General features: G+C 34.7%; 3 protein-coding genes across 3 annotated transcripts in view; all 3 read right to left on the minus strand.

The window, feature by feature from the left end:
* Positions 1-496: 496 nt before the first annotated feature.
* Positions 497-7,989, minus strand: TRIADDRAFT_37598 (uncharacterized protein; the record flags this gene model as incomplete). The annotated part of the gene is made up of 6 exons (XM_002112052.1): positions 497-666; positions 1,571-1,772; positions 2,499-2,855; positions 2,957-3,067; positions 6,352-6,827; positions 7,860-7,989. 6 exons carry the CDS (start codon positions 7,987-7,989, stop codon positions 497-499), a joined length of 1,446 nt encoding a protein of 481 aa, XP_002112088.1.
* Positions 7,990-10,830: 2,841 nt separating this feature from the next.
* Positions 10,831-13,848, minus strand: TRIADDRAFT_37600 (uncharacterized protein; the record flags this gene model as incomplete). The annotated part of the gene is made up of 8 exons (XM_002112053.1): positions 10,831-11,082; positions 11,231-11,393; positions 11,524-11,683; positions 11,864-12,068; positions 12,187-12,495; positions 12,634-12,744; positions 12,876-13,354; positions 13,698-13,848. The coding sequence occupies 8 exons, from the start codon at positions 13,846-13,848 to the stop codon at positions 10,888-10,890; spliced, it is 1,773 nt and encodes a 590-aa protein (XP_002112089.1). The 3' UTR covers positions 10,831-10,887.
* Positions 13,849-19,170: 5,322 nt separating this feature from the next.
* Positions 19,171-21,547, minus strand: part of TRIADDRAFT_55777 (uncharacterized protein) — a gene marked incomplete at both ends in the record, with an annotated part of 4,223 nt that continues 1,846 nt past the window's right edge. The window contains 5 exons of the mRNA XM_002112054.1: positions 19,171-19,230; positions 19,850-19,947; positions 20,506-20,785; positions 20,877-20,924; positions 21,008-21,093. Of these exons, the coding sequence (XP_002112090.1) occupies positions 19,171-19,230; positions 19,850-19,947; positions 20,506-20,785; positions 20,877-20,924; positions 21,008-21,093 (572 nt within the window). The remainder of the gene's footprint in view (positions 19,231-19,849; positions 19,948-20,505; positions 20,786-20,876; positions 20,925-21,007; positions 21,094-21,547) is intronic.

The raw sequence follows: 21,547 nt of genomic DNA on the forward strand, positions 1-21,547 counted from the left end.
TCTAATTTCCATTTTGAATTTCTTACCGGCTTGCCAACCCAAGCATGATACTGGAATCTCGTATCAATGCCATAAGTTACAATTATGACCACTGATGTTAAAATTAAGATACACACACCAGCTAAAATAAGGCCAACAATTCTAAATGGTAAACGACCATCGTTGCTAGGCATAATTGTTCTTTCGGGATTGGCTCTTTTAAAGCAAAATTATTGTAGATAGATCGATAAGAGTAGTTAAGTGATTAAACGAGCAATAAAAACAAGTATAATAAATTAGCGATGACATCTGGAAAAGATTTAGTAACAGGAAAGGCATAAATTATATGTGTAACATTTATATTTAATAGTGTAATAAATATCTTCTCTTGAGCTTAACTATGCTTGCACGAGTATAAAAATAGAAGTATATCGATGATACCATTACTATAATGTATTCAATGGAATGCTTACTTAATTTCCGCTAGAATGCTAGTAGCTTAAAATAATTGTTATGATTATGCTAACCTGTGATACGAATCGTGGAAGGCAACAACGATACATTCGCTCATTGCAATCACCAGCAATGCCAAAGCTATAAAATGATTATCTGCAATTTCTAAATAATATCCACCAGATCTTTGGACAACGATTAAGCCAATTGCAAAGAATAAGCTACAAAGTAAAGCTATAGAAGGTAATAGGATAAAGATTTTTATTAAAATAAATTAATCTTTTTAAAAATAACTGATTTTATATAATGCCATGCTTTACGACTAAAGAAATTGATAAATTTACAAATTGTTGATTAAGTAACGAAGGCAGTAAATTGCTGAGTAAGAGAAAAGTAATACAATTTTACGTCATTCTAATTTATAAAATTTCAATCTCATTTATTATTCACCATAGTGTAAAGATTACAGATTATAGTATGAAAGAACAGCAAAAAATATCGAATTATTCATCGGGAGTCTTAATTTGCACCATAGCCAAAGATCAACTCTGAAGTCTTATTAAATTATTCAATGGAATAAATACGGTAATAATGTAAAAAATACTACGAAGATACATTCTCTTAAAAGGTTTCCTATCGATTCTGCAATTCTATCCGTAAATTTAAAATTGCTATAGTGCTAAATATCAGTGGTAGGTCATAAATGTATTTACTCAATGCAATGAAATATCAAATTATTTATCGATTGCCTTAATTTGCACCTTGGCTCAGATCTAAAAGCCTTAGTGGACTGCTCAATAGTAATAATGTAAAACTATTCCGAACCTACATCTTCCGAAAAGGCTTTCTATCGATTTTGCAATTATATCTATCTAAAAATTTTGTAATTGCTATAGTGCAAGTCTGTAAACCTTATTAGATTCTTCAATAGAATAAATAGTAATAGTGCAAAAGTACTACGAAGATACAGCTTTTGAGAAACTTCCTACCAATTTTCCAATTCTATCTAGAAATTTTTTGATAGCTGTCGTATTGCATAACAGGGACAGGTAATAACTGCATATGCTTAATGAAGCGACGTGAGGTATCGTTACTTAGCATAGCACTAACACGAAACGGATAAAGTAAATCACCATACCTAGCACAATTTGTCTCGGCCACCTACTAAAGAAGCGAGTATCGCGAATAGACGTGGAGACCACTTCTATAATTCCAAATAAACTATCGATCCCCATCGTAAACAACATGAAGAAGAAGAGAGCAGACCAAACTTGGGCACCATGGAATTGTTGTAAAACTGTTGAAAATGCAATAAAGGCTAAGCCAGGACCTTGTCCAAACTAAAATTATCATAAAAATCGTTCAATAGCATTGGATAAGTATCAGTGGGTAATAATCCAAATCAAAATGTAATAAACATAAGATCATCAGATTTTCATTGAATGCAAATCTCCTTAATAAATAATATTTATGGAAGAACGCAAGATATACTAACTCAGAAAATCACTATACATTTGAGTTACGTAACCTTGCATCATTGTAGGTATTTTTTTACTTTATTTTAAGATATTTTATGAAGCTTTCTTTACTAGCATTAAAGTTTTCTGTTTCTGCTAGATCACAAGATCTTCATAATTGTATTCTATTAAATCACTTGAATTTAAAAACTAAAAATCACCTAGGGACTATAAATATTGAGCTCGAAAATGTTATTATGCTTATAGGGTTAGCTATTGATCAAAATTTTCATATCAATTACGTGCTACATTATCGAAGGTAATTTAGCTTTCATTGCAACACACATTGATCGACAGAATAATAGATAGTAAGTTACGTATGGTTAATCATTTGCCGCAAGAAAAATATTGCTATTCAATTTAGCCTATTTCATGGCAATATACGAACATACATTAAGCCGATAAATAAAAATAAATTTCCTAAGGTATATGAATATAATAAAGAATTTCATGTATTCAAGATATAGATTATGATATAATTGGAAATAAAAGCTTATTGCCTTGTGACATTGGCAGATGAAAGTAGCTTATTTATTTACACTGAAAGACTGGCAGTATCTTGGGGGTTGCAGGTATTTTATTTTCACTTACGCTAAGTAGGATTTTTCTCATGCTACAAGATCCATATTCTGTGCCGTTAAACGTTGCAGGATTGACCGAAGCCGTTTTCAAACACTGATTAAAGATCTGGGTTGCCGAAGACCCGAGAATACTAAAGACTACTGTAGCGGCTAGTAGAGATGTTAGAGCATTAATAAGGACCACACTAACTGCATATCTAGCAGTTTTCATTTGCGGCGGGTTATAACTGCCTAAGGCGATATAAGCACCGAAACCGCCCCCTAGTGAGTAGAAAATTTGCGCCGCTGCGTCTTTCCAAACGTAAGGATTACGGAGAGCAGTTATCTAAAAATGGCGTCAAATAGGATTCATTTTTAGGCAAGCTTTTCTTAATTTATGGAATACACGCTACAGAAAGAGCTATCAAAATTTCTATAATGACTCACATTAGGCCTAATAAGTTCTGCTAAGCCATTCTCATGGCCAGGCAACGTCATACCACGGACCAAGAAAGCAATTAAAAAGACATACGGAAGTGTTGCAGTAACATACACTACCTATCGAAAATTAAAGACAAATCATGAGACAACAAGAAGCGCATGAAAAAGGTGCAGTACAAAAATGAATCATTTGAAATTCTCATTTTCGTTAACTAAATTAAAATCCTAAATTTCTATATATTTGTATCTACGCTATAACTTGCAAATAATATGCATTAGTGCTTATGCTCATTTTTCAGTCGTAACATTGGTGAACCTTGATTTGATCACGTTTACAGAAATAAAGATTAAAAAACATGATCCTATTGGTAGCTAGGGACTTCTAAGAGTAATTCCTCGCAGAAGCCTCTATGACTTACGCTATCCTACTTTACTGAATTATATAACGAAGAAGAATATCGCAATCAAGAACGAAGAAAAGGATAAAACTACGTTTGTTTTAGAAGGATTAATAGCACTTTTATATCAGCCCTCTATGCTCTCTATCTACGCTATAATTTGCAGATAAGTACATTCCAGTTGTAACATTTACAAACCTTGACTTGATCTTATTTACAGAAATATAAAATATGGGGCATTATCGTAGCGCTTTTTTGCTGTCCAAAAATAGTTTGAAAAATGACAGTTAACGTGATTTTATTCTGTGAATTGATACTAGACCATTATTTGTCACTAGTATTCTTTTTGATAGCTTACACTATCCTACTTTTATTGATATATTTGACGAAGCAGGACATTGCAGTCAACAACCGAAAGAATAAAAGTCTCTATACTTTAGAACGATTAATAACATTTACGTCTGCTCTCCAGCTATATAGCAAACTAAATAACTTAAGTAAATCCAATAAAATATATTGCCGTGATAAATTTATCACTATCGAACGTTTGCAATATTGCTACTTCTCCATCTTATCCTACGGTAAACGTTCTCAAAAGGTAAGTATAATCATAATAAATTCTCATTTTTAGCACATGCTATCGTCCTAGCGATAGATCCATACATCTACAGTTTTTATTAATTCATCTAGGTGATTACTAAATTATGAATAATTTTAGCAGCCATAGTTGATGAACTAAGCTATAGACTTCTGAATGCATCATAAGGTAGTGAATAATCAAAGTTTGAACATTCATTTCAATTTCTTCCTTTACATTTTTTTCAATCTAGCCATTTTTCGTATCATTTATTTCTCGTCGTTAAAGATTATTAAATAAGCACATTAATTTAGATTACCTTAATAAGTTTACGTTCGTATTCATAACGTTACCATTGCAAAAAGCATAAATCCGTACTATTAAATAACGGTCACTAAGTTGCTTTCGTGAAATGTCCTTAAGATATTACAGTAGCTGTTTTATGTCCTTCAACTAACTTAGAAAACCTACTGAGAGAAGACTGACTTCTCCTATAAAATAATACGACTGCTAATCAGCGTAAAACTAGCTTGCTTAATTAGCACTTTTGTTGATTGGACATACAGATATAAATAATCATAAATAACCACAACAAGTGCCTCTTTGTTGTCTACCGAAACTTCTAAACAGCAATTCCAACGAACTATAATTTATTAGCGTGTAACTTAGATATAAATTAGGAACATGGTTTCGTAATAATAAAATAGAAATATTTCCAAAGTAGTAAATTTATTCCTAGTTCTAATTGACGTCTGATAGCAATACTAAGATGTGGTATGTATAGTTTAATAAATGTTGAGGCATGAGATGGATCAAGGAATCGAGTTGCAGCTGCGTTGGAGCCGAAAAACTATATTTAATTTAAGAATAAAGTTATTCCTAATTATAGTTGGCGTTTAATATGAATACTAAGGCGAACTATTTATAACTATGGACTACTAGCACAAAAATCTAGGTTCTCTTCTATTAGTCGATGTCATAATTTAAAATTTTTAATATACGAGATAGATCAAGAAATCGAATTGAAGCAATGTCGGAACAGAAAACTATTTTAAAGTTGAAAATAAATTATTCCTAGTTATAGCTGTCGTCAGATATGAATACTAAGATGTACTACGATAGCCATGGACTACTAGAAGAAAACCTAGGTTCTCTTCTAGCGGTTGATGGTATAGCTTAATAAATTTTAATGTATGAGATGGATCAAGAAATCGAACTGAAGCTGTGTTGGAACAGGAAAACTATTTCAACTTGAAAATAAATTATTCCTAGCTGTATTTGGAATACTAAGGCGTAGTAAAAGTATAGCTTAAGAAAATATTAATGGCTGAGAAGGGTCAAGAAATTGAATTGACACAGTGTTGGAACAGAAAAATGAATTTAAACTTGAAAAAAGTTTCTTCCTAATTATTGATAGCATTTGGTAGCAATATTAAAGTGTGTTACGCAGTTACAATGCGTAAGCTCGTTGTAATTATTGAGTAATATTAAATATCGTTTTTGTGAATTGACGTTTTATTAATTATCGTTTCTTCATATAATTTATTTAGTCTTTGATTAATATGAAAATGCACTGAAGACCACTTTTTAGTTAGTTAGTTAGTTAGTCGCTTAGGTAGTCAACTAGTTTGTCAATTGCTATTGAATTATCAAGACATCTTCAGTAATAAATAGTAGTAATTCTCTGACTACCTCGTCTACACTATCAGCGACGCTATAACTATACTATAGTATTTGGTCGTTGGAACTGATCTATTTGGTGATGTCGCTAATCACGTCTCTTGAAGTCAGCAAGAGATGTTTTTCATTAGCGTTGGCGAATGTAGACTTTGTCACTGGTGGTGGTGGTGGGATATACGTATAGCTTAATAAATATTAATGCGCAAGATGGATCAAGGAATCGAGTTGTAGCTGTGTTTGAGCAGAAAATTTATTTCTAGTTATAATTGGCGTCTAATAGCAATAATAAGGTATGCTACGTATAACTATGGACCTCTAGAAGAAAACTTAAATTCTCTTCCAGTGGTCCATGGTATAGCTAAGTAAATATTAATATGCAAGATGGATCAAGAAATCAAAATGAAGCTGTATTGCAACTGGAAAACTATTTTTAACTTGGAATAATTTATTTATTAAGGCGTGGTACGTATAGCTTAAGAAATATTAATGTACGAGGAGGATCAAAAAATTGAATTGAAGCGGTGTTGGAAATGGAAAACTGTTTTCAACTTAAAAATAAATGATTCCTAGTTATCGACTGCGTCTGGTAGCAATACTGAGGTGTGCTACGTATAGCTTAAAAATATTTAATAATGCGTGAGATAGATCAAGAAACCGAAATGAAGCTATGTTGGAACAGGAAAACTAATTTAAACTTAGAAACAATCAAATAGACTTGTAGATTAGTGTATAGTTAAGAATTTTACCTTGCCACTTGATTTGATCCCTTGCATCAAACAGAAATAAAGGATTATCCATCCCGCAGCTAAACAAATTATGGCTTTCCAGTAAATACCGCCGCCATCATTGATAGAATGGGTTGCATCGAGCGTTTCCTTATAAAAATAATACACCGCTGGTTGAGCTATACTGCATTCAGGATCAACCTTAGCATGAGTAAAATTGGATTCATTACGAATAATTGGACATTGGCTCCAAGGCAATGGAGATCGGAAGGAATTGGAAAAGTAAAATATACTATAGCCCAAGACAGCAGCATAGTAAGAAGCTCCAATGCAACAACAAATACATGAAGCGATTCCGATACCACGAGCATAAGGAGAAATGGCCCCCCAAGCTAATAATGGGCCCTTTTGAAATTTTTGGCCAACCAATAATTCAATATAAGTTAGAGGAAAGCCGATGATAAGTGTCATGACAGCATAAGGAATTAAGAAAGTTCCTATAAAGCGATCAAAAAATTTCCTTGAATCAACAAGTGTGTATTGCCATACTGTATAGCATGAAATCGCATTAGCTGGAATATTGCCGATCGATTTAATTTATGGAAAACAAGAAAATCAATTTCGATTTTTCTATAACAACTGCTATGACTACTTTAATCTAAATGGATTAATTTATCGTTGGCCAAGCAAAAAGCAATCTATAGATTAGGCGCTGTATGATTTTATCCAAGATTAATAACTCCAAGTGGGTCTACTTCACTTTAGTAATAGGCGTTTCCAGTCCTGCTTTCCTTCTAATGTAAGTGCAAGCACATTTATTCGACATAGCAAGCATGTATAAAGCTCTAACGCCAATACTAATGCTTATGAATTCAAAATCATATACTGTAGAAAAATGGCATTAAAGTTCTTAGCTTGAAAATAATAACTGATATTTTCTTGAAATTATGTGCAAGATATCGATAAAGGTATTAAGAAAGTTCTGATGACTAATGAACAAGCCAAAAATGAGAGGATAAAATGGATTGCCATCATTATAGCACAAAACTAACATCTCTCAATATGCAATTGATAAATAGTTGGATAAAAGTGCTGCTACATTTTAGCTTGATATTGAAAGAAAACGATAGGATGATGTCATATAGGATTTTGGGGAATGAAAAAGTTATTAAAAGTGACAACATTATCAACCAAAGTACACTCATGGCTGAATAGAGATATAGTACTATTTATTGAAGATATGATTCTTCTGTGACTAAAATTGAATAAAATAGGGTATAATTGGTATAGAGACTGATGATAGGTTTCCGTTTAACGTAGAGAAAAGTATTCGTCTAAAATTGGACGAGAATCGGCAAAATGTAACCGCCAATACGTCGTGTCTATATTGAGAATTATTTAATGGTAGCTATGATTCATTTGTAAGACTACCGGTAAAATAGGTATCGCTAACTATCTTATTGCATGCACACAAACAGATAAAAGTTCAATTTAGAAACAGAAGTGATCTAGTCATCGACTGTAATTACCTCCGCCATTTTTTTGACACATATAAGGAAATCGCCAGAAATTAGCAACACCAACAGCAAAACCAATTAATGACAAGAAAGCTTGGACTTTATTATCCCATTTCTCTCGTTTTTGATCTTCCTGTTTCATAGCTAACCGTATTTAATTTAATTTATGCAAGTGACAGCAGAAAAAATTAGGCGGTTAGTGAGGCAAATAAAGCGTCTGTCAATGAAAGAAATGAGGTTATAAAATGGTTTTCTAGATGAGATTGAGTGTAGGCGATACAGTATCAACAACGATAGATTTTCTATAGAATGGATTCTTTTATAGGTTATGGTTAATATCAACTATAAAATGACAGTGTGGCAACTTTTTAAGGATACCTTCCTGTGATGCAATCAAAATATTATGATTGCTTAACAAAAATATCGCTATCAGTGACGTGGACTTGATTCCATACCAAGCACCACTTGCTCCTTCCAATCACGGCTAATATAGAACAGCGTGTATTCTATTCCGGATTGCGATGGCTAAGGGGTAATTTCAATTACCATCCAATAAATAATCGCACTCAATAAAATCCCTACACGATAATCTGATGATATTGATTTAACTAGAACGTCAAATTATTTCAGAATCATTAGATTCCAATTTGGCAAATGACGACGACACAATCGTTTTTTTTATTAGTAGGATAGCACTAGTAGAGAGTAAATGCATTTATTTACTAAATGGAACGATCTCCATGATGCAGATGTTGGTATATGCTCCATTTACAAAGTGATTAATAGGTATAAAGTTGATAATTAAAGTTAATGATGATTTCAGAGTCATCCAATTCTTATTTAGGGAATGATGATAATAATATCACTTTCCTTTCGGATTATAGCAGTAGCCAAAAGTGAATGCATTTATCTACTAAATATAGTCATTATTATGATATAAATCCTGTTTAATTTTCTGTTACAAAAGTGAGCAATATATAGAAAATTCATGATTGGAAATAATCATGATTTAGGACAGGTTGATTACTACTCCAAACTTCCTTTAGACTGCAAGGATAATATTTGATGACGATTGTATGCATGGATTTGCTTGTAAAGTTGTGAAATTTTTCTAAAATTAACCCTACCAATGCTATATTATTGTGGCCTAAAAAGATTAGTTGTGCATATAAGTATCGATCATAGAATCAATTTGGCCGGCATAATATTGAATGGCAAACTAAAGATGTTTCCTTTCAAGTACGGTAATGATTGCGCCTTGTAGTTATTTATTAACGTAAATCAAAATCGCCATATGAGTAAGGAACATTCCAAAACAAAATCTCTTCCCATTGATGCTATAAAATTATTTCCTGCATTGAAAAAGAAAGCATTGCAAGTGTTGTTCAATTGCATGATGGATAGGTGCGAGTACACGGTCTATTGGTAAGAGCTGATAGATAATTATAGGTTAGATTTACACTCTAATCAACTCCAGAGAAAACTATTCACTATTACACTGTGAGAAGGATAAAATGTAAGCAAGCAGAGAACATTATATGAGTATTCTAGCAAGAGTATCGCTTCCTTATCGATTACCTAAAGGTCTTTTGTAACATTGATATCAAATTTTTATATCAAACCATCAACAAACAGATTGGCGAAATTGTATAGCTGGCTACACTGCAACATAACAATGTTTACCAGAAGTTATTCCAAGTAAAAAATATTTGAACTCAATGCTATAGGAGTTTCCTCTTTAAGCAAATTTGATCTTATTCAATGAGGGCAAATCATGCATGCGAATGTGTACACATAGTATTCAGGTTAAGCTTCATCGCACATGTTTTTTACATTTAAGATGTGAATTCATTCTTTAAAATCATTCCTCTATCATCTCTCGCATATACGGGTCTAAAAGTTCAAGATAGAGAAATACTTCCGCGAATGGCAACTACAGTATAAAAATTCAGTATTTCCAGCGCTCTTCGCTAGCATTATCATCTAACCAATACGGTATAGAATATTTAAGCTTTCGATTATCGCCATTAAGTACAAACATACTTTAATTTAAAAGCTAAGCGCAAGTACATAGCAGACAGATAATTTGCTCAAAACGCTTAATACTACTATTGTTATTCTTAAAATTTTTCCATATAAGCACACATTTAAGTACGGTACTACGTACCATTGCTTAACTTAGCAGAATTGTTGTTATGCAATACAATAGTCGATCTTGTTGGTAATAAAGATCCAAATTTGCAATTGAGTAATTGGCTTCTCACCGATTTTTAAAATGGAAATTCAGCGATGAGTATAAACAATACCATGTATATTGTATAGGCCTATTTTGACAGAAGCTTCCATTCTTCCATCCTTAGACCAATCAGCTAATTCTACTACCACGAAATTAATCCTTCCTACTTGCATCAGGTTACTACTGTACATGCACATCAGAATCTCTTAATTAAAGTTTTCAACAGATATTTAAAATTTATTCGATAGAATACGAAGAACGGGCAATGCTACCAATTACGGAATCAAATATTAGTTAATATACGAGTACTGTATGTGGCTTCAATACTATAATGTTTAAGTTAAAACGATTATATATGATGTGGTATGCTTTATAGGAGTAGCACACGTCTTATTCGTCACTTAATCGACGCACGCCTAAATAGCAACTAAAATACAAAGGTCCGTAGTCACACAAGCAACATACGATAGGAAGTCGCTTTAAAATTATCATTTAGATGTACCTAAATGGTAATAAAATACTTTGACTCTACAGCTATACGAAATTTAGATAATTCTTAAGCAATACAGTTAAAACAGTCGGTTGATCATTCCAAAGACCATTCTCAGCATTTCTAAAATTACGTGGACATACAAGTATAATTTTATATGATGAAATTACACATTAAGAGCAGATTGAAAAGTGATAGCAGATTTGCTAATCACATTCAAATGTGTTGTTGAGGACATATGCTATTAACCATTGTTTCTTAGATATTCTGGAGTGAAAATTTTCTTCCTTTATTAGTTTTAAAACAGCTATTTCTTAACTTGTTGATATTCCGTTCTGTTGTTTGGGGTTTTCATTGCGATAAGAACCATCCAATTCATGCAATGTTAGATTTTTCGTTTTAAAGAATTCTACAAGCGCTGCGCCAGGTATTGCGAGGATCGGCAACAAGATTACGCAAAACATAAAGGCCGTTAGCCATCCAGGATACGGAAGTGACGCTCCCGAAGCCTATACAGATCAAAAAGCAATATGTGATTACACTTTAAATTTACAGCGATATTTTACTATACATAAATCTTAGCTTTGAAGTACTTAATCTGGAGACAGTCACACATAACATAAATTAGAATTAATCGATGCCCAAAAGTAGCCATACCGTCTCTTTTGACCACTGGCTGTACATCAGCGTTGATTGAGCGAGCTGAATAATAGTTGCAATTATGATCACAACGATTGATAATGGAGTTATTATAAACCAGCAAGCTTTCCAGTACAGGTTTGGTTGATCTCCAGTCATGTATTCGATATCATTACATAATCTGAAATTGCAAACAATACCAGTTATTAACCAGCAGTCCGAACTAACTACTGCCCAACTCATTTGATAGCTTACAAATCATAAGTAGTAGTTTTATCTATTAGAGTAAAAAAGAGTGTTTGATATCTTACCTTTTCGGACCATAAACGAATAGAATTCCAGATACCTCAGCCAATGCGATAACAAGTAACGGAATCGGCAAGCTTACTGCATCAAAGACTTCAACGAAATAGAGACCAGAGCGTTGAGTAAAAATGAAGCCAAACAAAAATAGACAGAAGCAGATCCCAGCTACAGTAAAAGAAAATACAGCTTGTTAGACTTAGTTAGAAAATAGGTCAAATCCGGAAAGAATTTATGTAGCATCAGCAAATAATACTTTTGTACGAGATGCTGCAATTATAAATCGATAACTCTATTTTTGATTTGCAAATATTTAATTTACATACGAGGCTAACGGTATGTAAAGACTACCTGCAAGAACTTCTTTCCTGATCTTTTTAAAGTATGCAGAATCCGTGAGTGTTGTAAGGATTGTTTCCATTGCGCCAAAAATGCTATCAATGCCAAGAGTTAGTAACATGAAATAAAATATTATTGACCAAAATTGTGGAGGAGAGAAGCCAGCAATAATATCAGCAAAAACAATAAATACGAGGCCAGGGCCACTACCGACCTTTAAAATTGAAATTAAAAATGGAAATGATTAAAAAGTTACCTTTTTAGCAATACTTTTCCAGTACTACACGGATGTATTTAACAATTGTAGTTTCAGTTAATGCAACAATAAATACCGAGTCAAGATAGTCCGCAATTTTGCATTTGTTTAAAGCAGCTTCCATGCCCATCGTTGCATTAACTGAACTTATACACGCATCATATTTAGTAGTAGCCATATGACCCAGCACGGAAAATACAACAACAGCAGCAAAAAGCGAAGTACAACAGTTGACTAACGATACACAAACTGCATCTCTTCCACATTTATTCTTGATTGGATTGTAACTAGCAAAAGCTATTAGTGAACCGAAACCAACACCTAGAGAATAAAATATTTGTGTTGCAGCATCTAACCAGACCAGTGGGTCTCTCAGCTTTTCAAACTTGCCAAATTAAAATATAAACAAAATTAGCACAATTTTTATTTCAAATTAATCGATTTGTAGTCAATTAATTGTCCAATTCAATATCGTACGCATAATTCTAGTTTCACTTCATGCTTAATTCACAGTGGAACTTACTTGAGGTGTTACTAGATGTAATAAGCCGTTTTCAAATCCATGTAACGTAAATCCACGAATCATGAAAATGAATAATACCAAATACGGGAATGTTGCAGTGAAGTATATGACCTAGTATGAATAAGGAAACGATAACATTATGCGCTAATTGATTCTAAAACCAATACCATAAATACATGACTAGCTACAGTAAAATCGAGCAAGAGCTAGCTCTCTCTTTGCTCACTAATGATTGACCGTACCTTTCCAGATGATTTAATACCCTTGAGGATACTGCAATAAATGATAATCCAACCGCCTAGCAAGCATAAGGTTAATTTCCAGTATAAACCACCACTTATATTAATGTTGTTAGAGACATCGTTCACTTCACGGAAGAAAAAGTATACAACAGGGTTACTATTGGCGCATTCTTCTACAGGAAGTGTCACATTAGCGGGTTGACCGGGCGGTGTATACGTTGGACAACGACTCCAAGGAAGGACCACTTGAAAAGAACTGAAGAGGTACATTAAACAGTACGCAATGATAATGATATAGTAGGAGGAGGCAACGATGGATACTAATAAGCCAGCTACTCCAACACCTTTTAATTTCGGAGAAATAAGATTCCAGGACCCAACAGGGCCATTACGTAATCTCTGACCAATAGCCAATTCCAAGTGAAAAATGGGTATTCCTTCGATGACTAACATTATGAAATACGGGATAAGGAAAGCACCTGAAAGAAATTTGTTTACCGAATTTCAAATTTCTGTTTGAATATCATTAGATAAATCTGCATAATTTATTGGATATTGGTGGTCAAAATTTGAAGAAGTAAAGAGCAGTTCATCGATAGAGGTTATATCTTTACTGATAGTATCGTGGGAATGTATGGTAAAATTCAATTCGATCTACGATTGTAGTAATATTGAACTATTCACGTATCCAACATCAGTATCAAATGCATACTTTATTTTCCATCGCATTCAACGACAATCGAAAATCAAGCCTCTCAAGAGGAAAGCAAGCTAATTAGTAAAGCAACGTTGGTAACTCACAAACGCATAGCGTGTAATTACCTCCACCGTTCTTCTGAACTAAGTAAGGAAATCTCCAAACATTTCCTAGGCCAACAGCAAAGCCGATAGTCGCCAATATAAATTGAGCTTTATTATCCCAACGTAATCGAGTTTCTTGCTGTTCATCATCTTCAGGTGCTTTTTCACCCATCCCATTTAGTTGCATTGATTTCTCATTATTTACTTCGAGATCTTTCTCGTCGGCCATTATAAGAGGCTTATAAGATTTTTATCGCAATAGCAGCTGGTAGGAATTATAGCTAAATAAGAGCAGTATACGTGGTCTATGAGTATAACTTACTTATCCAATTCATGAAATTTTAGCAAGGAAAGATGTACACTATACTGTAGCTAGCTATCGTATTTTATGATAGGAGCGTCAAAATTATTAAGAAATAAAGGCATTTACTAAACAAACAAGTTTAATGTAAATTACTATCAAGACGTCAAAACAGTCTCTATTCCAGACATGCGATCAAAACAACATTCTTTATGCCTATAACATGTAAGACTTTATCACTCCCATCTTTAAATTAATTCATACCAGTAACTATAATAAAATATTTTAGTAAGGGGAAAAGTGTAATTTGCTGTTTAGCTATTCTTACATTCTGTAACAATTTCAATGTTGATCTGTAGCGAACAGCAGCAATATAACAAAATTACTTCTAAGTGATCGCTATTCTCTATGCTGTATGATGATGCGTCTACAGATGTGGCGTTTTTACAATGTTTAGTAGTAGTATCAAGAGAAGCAAAGTTAAAAAGTAGAGTAAAGTGATATACCGTACCTACCTACTATCTACTATAGTAGATAAATTACGATAACATATCAATACGAGCAATTAATGCACTATTAATGCAAAATTTATCGGCATAAAATAAAAACACTGTACTGTAGATAAACATCCCACATCGTGTATTTCAATTGAACCCTGATGTGCCCTTAATACACTGTCCACTCTACAGACACAGTTTACTCGTCTACAGTATCGTATTAATTAATCAAACTTCTTGGTGTTTGTCTCTTTTAGCAGGTAGAATTTCGCCAGAGTGTATATCTGCACAGCGCTAGCTGGCGCCGACAATTCAAATATAAAATTCTTCAGGAATTAGTATGTATCCAACACTGAATGGACGCGCCGCTCCTCCATTCTAGTTAAAGCGAAGTTAATTACGGAAAGATCGGTCGCCAATGATGGACACAACATCCTAAGTATTCAGCTTCACGTATAGATTGGTAAACTCATGGATACATTTCTTATTAATCAAGTATGTATGCACAGTAGGCCGTTGCTTATCCATTTTAGATCTCAGTAAGCGAGAGGTTTGATCAACATCGAGAAATCGGTATTGTAACTACAGTACTGCATATGCGTTTGTACATGAAGGACGAAATTAATAGCGAGAATGCCTAAGGAAGCAGGTTGATAAACATGGAGAAATTGATAAAAATACTGTATAACGACGGTTGAGCACCTACTGTACGATTGCTTACATGAAGGAAGAAATGAACGGCAGCAATCAAGTCTGTTCTTGGTATTACAAGCGGAGAGAAAATGGCTCAATTCATGACAGAAGAAAGACTGCATCTCATTAAAATAAGCTAAGCGCTTTTAAAATGCTCCACGATGTTTTGCAACATTGCAGGCGATTGGTAATTGGGTAAACATAGTATTTGAAGAAACTGATGGTAAAATTACTGGACAGTAATAATTAATTGGTTTTATGGGTGAAAATAACAAAAAAACGAAGTTGCTTATTATCCGGACAATTAAATTAGATGTTTACGCCATCACCTTTTAAAAATTGGATTACCACTCCATTCAGAAATATCATATGGTCAGCCAATGAAAGTATGAGCCTTTTTGTAGTTTGTTTGCTTTTAATGGAATCGAAAAAATTACATTTAAGCTTTCAGCATTTTGGATCGCAGTAGTATTTATATGACAAGAGTATTAGCTCGGGCTGACAGGGATACATTACAGTATGGGGTAGGCTTCCCTTTTTAGTATACAGCACAACTGTCTAAAACGGTTGGCATCATGTACTTTTGAAACATTTGTAAAAAAATCTTTGTCAACCAATATACTAGTGATGATAAAGCAACCATGCAATATGTAGTGTTTTCAATTGATTGCACAACTGTCTAAAACGGTTAGCATCTTGTGGTTCTGAAACATTTGTAAAATCTTTGTCAACCAATATACTAGTGATCATAAAGCAATCATGCAATATGTAGTGTTTTAAATTAATTAATTGCACAACTGTCTAAAACGGTTAGCATCTTGTAGTTCTGAAACATTTGTAAAAAAATCTTTGTCAACCAATATACTAGTGATCATAAAGCAACCATGCAAATGTAGTGTTTTCAATTCATTTCACAACTGTCTAAAACGGTTAGCATCTTGTGGTTCTGAAACATTTGTAAAATCTTTGTCAACCAATATACTAGTGATCATAAAGCAACCATGCAAATGTAGTGTTTTCAATTAATTGCACAACTGTCTAAAACGGTTAGTATCTTGTGGTTCTGAAACATTTGTAAAATAATCTTTGTCAACCAATATACTAGTGATGATAAAGCAACCATGCAATATGTAGTGTTTTAAATTAATTAATTGCACAACTGTCTAAAACGGTTAGCATCTTGTAGTTCTGAAACATTTGTAAAATCTTTGTCAACCAATATAGTGATCATAAAGCAACCATGCAATACGTAGTGTTTTCAATTATTTGGAGAATTCATTGATGAGGTCATACTAAATTAAATTATCCAAAGTTAATCTGCATTAATCTACAGTATTGAGACAATCATGTAATAAACATCCACTAGAGGAATGGTAGGTAATACGCCAGCATTTTCTTGCCAGAAGCCCATCGGAAGTTATGCACTGAATATATCTACATACTGGATGTTTTGATAGGATCATCTGTTCATATAGGCATTGGCACAATAGCCGTGATTTGCTTAGACAACGAAAAAATGTCTAATTGATAGTAGGATTAATCCCATTAAAACGTTTAGCGATATCCGCCTTTCCTGTTCAATAGTGAGCTAGCAAACAAAATAATTAGCAACGTAGGCCTTCCAGCGCTAATACACACTGTAGTATACACCAATATTAAACAGTGCATCCTTCTCCAGTAGTCTAAAAGAAGAGGGAACACTGCAATTAACAGTAGTCCCAATGCCTCCATTCCTATCGTTTCCGCATACACACACAGTTATCCTAAATCTCTTTATCATTTACATGGCCATCGAAATGATGTAAAACCATCATTTGGGATCAAGTCGATTGAAGTACACTCTACTCTACTGCCGTTGTTGATAATATTATAAAATTTGAATCTGATTTCATTTTTTTCATTATTCATTTTTTATACAATTACGGCAGCAGAAAACAATCCTTAATGTATCGCAATTGAGTTATCGACATTGGAATCTATTACTATCATTTCTATGCATAGACACAGTTGTACTGGATCACTTTATCATCCACATGATGTCGAGTGCAATACTATTTGGGATCAAGTTAATTGAATCTTACCCTACTACTGTATATCCCGTTAACAATATTGAAAATTTGAAGAACACGATTCATTTTTTCATCATTGAATTTGAATAGACTGATCGCCATTGAGTTGTGGAAAATTTGATCTTTCACGATAGCGTGTGGCGTAAAATCACGATAATGTGGAAAAAAAGGTTCATTTTGATAAAGGAAAAAAAAAAGGCAACCAAGTTCTGAAAAATTGGCTGTTTTACAATCATTTGCATCTCCACACAGTTGTATTCAATCATTCCATCATGTATACGGTCATCAAACGATGTCCAACAGCATTTCCGATCAAGTCAATTGGATAACACTCTACTCTATCCGTTGACAATATTGGAAAATTGGAATGATTATGCGTTTTTCATGATCGATCATTTCATTTGCTAAAAGACAACTGATCTGTACTGTAGTTTAGTGCCACTGAGTTATCCAACATTGGATCATTTACGATCGCGCTTGGCGTGAAGAATAAAAACATGCAAGACATGGATTTGCATCTCCACACAGTTGTATTCAATCATTCCACACGGTCATCAAACGATGTCCAACAGCATTTCCGATCAAGTCAATTGGATAACACTCTACTCTATCCGTTGACAATATTGGAAAATTGGAATGATTATGCGTTTTTCATGATCGATCATTTGCTAAAAGACAACTGAGCTGTACTGTAGTTTAGTGCCACTGAGTTATCCAACATTGGATCATTTACCATCGCGCTTGGCGTGAAGAATAAAAACATGCAAGGCATGGATTTGCATCTCCACACAGTTGTATTCAATCATTCCACACGGTCATCAAACGATGTCCAACAGCATTTCTGATCAAGTCAATTGGATAACACTCTACTCTATCCGTTGACAATATTGGAATGATTATCCCTTTTTTTCATGATCGATCCAAAATCGATCATGAAAGACAACTGATCTGTACTGTAGTTTAGTGCCACTGAGTTATCCAACATTGGATCATTTACCATCGCGCGTGGCGTGAAGAATAAAAACATGCAAGACATGGATTTGTAGAATAGCAACATTGTCCAATTCGATGATGGCATTGATAACTCATTTATAAATACAAAATACTACTAGCTAGTTAGTACCTTTAGCATTGATCTTTCACATTGCACGTGATTGATTTAATGTACAGAATCGCCATTCTTGTTGTCATCATATTATTACAGTGCTATTGCCTACTTGGCACTATTGTATCGGAGAAGGCATCGTATTTGTCCCTGTAGTATTCAACGAATGGCAAATGCATTCAAATTGACTATACAAATAATTGAAATTACTTTATCGGCAGGGCTTTTGTGACCTTCAAAGGAAAAAAAAAAAACATGACCGGTTTGTAATTCTTGTCATTGCAACTCTGTCATGGGATATTATTGCATCATCTCAGCAAGTAGAGGCCAACAACATCCCACGCCAACATTTCAACGAAAGTAGATGTACAACTAGGGCGGCATTGTGGATACAGTATGTCATGGAAAACGCCGGTACTATAGGCATGGTAGTACAACCGGCACTGGCAAACAAATCAACAATGTCAACAGCAAAAACAGTAGCAAACGGTCAAATTCCTTAAAGCCATAGTAGATCGTCAATACTGCTTTGAAGAGTCATGAGTCGACTGCATTCGACAACTGGATGTGCATCATTGTAGCCATGATCTTTTTTTGGTAGCAAAATGAAAACAAGGCGATACTCTTGCAACTTTGCAACCTACTGTCATGTCGCTACAAATGGTTTAGGCTTACCAAGGTGGTCGATGATGGCAGTCAAAAAGTCCAACAACAAAATCCACCCGTGGCGATCATCAAGAATAGACTATCCTTTTGTACCTAGAATACTACTGTCATTGGCTTAGTAGTTTAATCCTTGTCCTTAGGGACTACAACATTTCATGATACCCTATGCTATGACTGGCTTGGGTAATTGTTCAGCTTGATCTTGCCAGTGAGAATCAATTCTCTACGGCAGTTTCATGAGTAACGGCTAATTGACAGCATTTTGTGCAGTAGGTACTTTGTAGTGTTTTACAAGGACTGAGCAATTGGATAACTATGATGATGCAAGGCAGTGGTAATATAATGTTCAATCAATCCGTTTCAAGCCAGTTGTCATTGTCAAATAGTGAGGGAATGATTGAGTTGGCATGGTAGTCGATGAATTTTGATTGACTGTTTTGAAAGATAGATTGCTTAGCATTGTAAAGTCACTCATTCTAAAATGATTGATTCATGGATAGAAAAGGGATACAGTACGTGTGTAGTTGTAAAAAGAATGCAAGAGTCGATCTGGAGTCAGCTAGTACGTTTCAAGTGGGAAAATGTGGGAAAGCTTGTTGACGAGCCCTTTTCACCATTGACTGCAAACTGTAGTGTAGTCCTATTCGATTTACTATCATGCAAGTGCATGCATGTTGTCTAATTTGCCCAATGCAATAATAAGCCGATTATCATAACAACATTGATCAAGGCAATTCTAAACACAATTCTATGTAGGATAATGGAACGTGACACAATGTGCATGAAAGAGAAAATTCAAGATTGAAATGGATGAGAATAGGCTAAAGTCGGGCATAACTTACCTCGTTTGCCCAAACTCTCCAATCAATGTGGGTATGGACCACAAATGGTGTTGGCGCTATACCAGGAGAACTGGTGGCCGATTTGCGATTGCCAATGGCTGTAATAATAATTTATGGATCAACAGCCTGCGCTTTATCGCAGGATGGATGCGAAATTGGTTGAGTTTGTTCAAGACCTAGATTAAGTAGGAGAAAAAAATAAAAAAAATTGTCCATCAAAATGGAGTGTTGAAGAATGACGACGATGTTGTTGTATGCAATGCGATGAAATAATGGACGTCGAATCAAGATGTCCAGTCGGATTTTTCTGCTGATGGATTGAGTCAATCCATCTCTCTCTCTCTCTCTCTCTTGTAGAATGCAATAGAAAACTCTGACTGTTATGATCGGATTGGCCTACTGTACTCTACTGTTGTAGAAAGAAAATATTTGTATCGGATGAAGACGGTGTGGCAACAAAGAAATTATGTTTGAAAACTCTTTTCAAAATGAGCAAGTCCCAAGCCCAACTGTTTGCTTGGATTAGCCTTGATCTCAACCAACACAATCACCTCTTACCAATCATTTACCTCAAGAATCGACTGCAATGGGCCAACCAAGAGGGTATTCCAACTGCACTTAGCTTCCAACTAAGTCAATCTACAGCAAGATTTGACTTCTATTTCCAGCAAAGGTTTTGAATCCCTTTTTAATGGCTGCTTCTCCAAGTCCGCCTTTCCTCTCCAACTGGGGGGGTAAACTTGTCACCGGGTGGCCACCACACTCTACCATAGTACATGGTATGCTGGCTAGCGGGTATACTAACCCTTGTAAACCAGTGGGTTCCCCTGGTGGTCCAGGATGGGTGAGATCACGTGGCTTGTCAGTCAACAATAGAAGCAAGCCAACCCTTGAAGGGAAGCTAACCCATACCATACCGACGGCCTCAGTCTGAAGCTGTCGTTGCGAAGAGATGGAGGTTATGCTGATACACCGAATGGACGACGTTGCTCTTGATTGATTGATTGCACTCCGTGAAACACGATACCACCTTAGCTTCAACCCTCCGTCCAGGTGTACCACCAGGTTGGACGTTCTTCAATTCAATTCAATTTAATGAATGAATTAATTAATTAATTAATTAATTAATTGAATTGCTGGCAAGGCCATGGACCGTACGGTCGAGGCACAAATCAGCCACCAAAAGAAGCGGGAGATGGCATGGCCATGGACTGCATAAAATGAAACGATGGCATGGCCATGGACTACAAGAAATGAAACGATGGCATGGTCATTAATGGTCATGCACTACAAAAAATGAAACTACGGCATGGTCATACACTACAAGACTAAAACCATGGCATGGTCAATTAATTATACACTACAAAGACTAAAACCATGGCATGGTCAATGGATCATGCACTACAACAAATAAAACCATGGCATGGTCAATGGATCATGCACTACAACAAATAAAACCATGGCATGGTCAATGGATCATGCACTACTTAAAATAAAACCATGCCATGGTCAATCAATCATGCACTACTAAAAATAAAACCATGACATGGCTTCCATTCAAAACCCTGACAGCTTCAGAGGCTCTTTGCCTTGCTGTTCAGGGTCGGAGCGATGACATTGATCANAGGCTACATGAAAAGAACTCATCCAGAAGCAGAGGGCTGAATGGGTGCTTGTCAATCCGTTAAGGACAGATGC

This window comes from Trichoplax adhaerens, genomic scaffold, assembly GCF_000150275.1.
Source record: "Trichoplax adhaerens TRIADscaffold_4 genomic scaffold, whole genome shotgun sequence".
In the NCBI taxonomy this organism is placed as follows: Eukaryota; Metazoa; Placozoa; class Uniplacotomia; order Trichoplacea; family Trichoplacidae; genus Trichoplax; species Trichoplax adhaerens.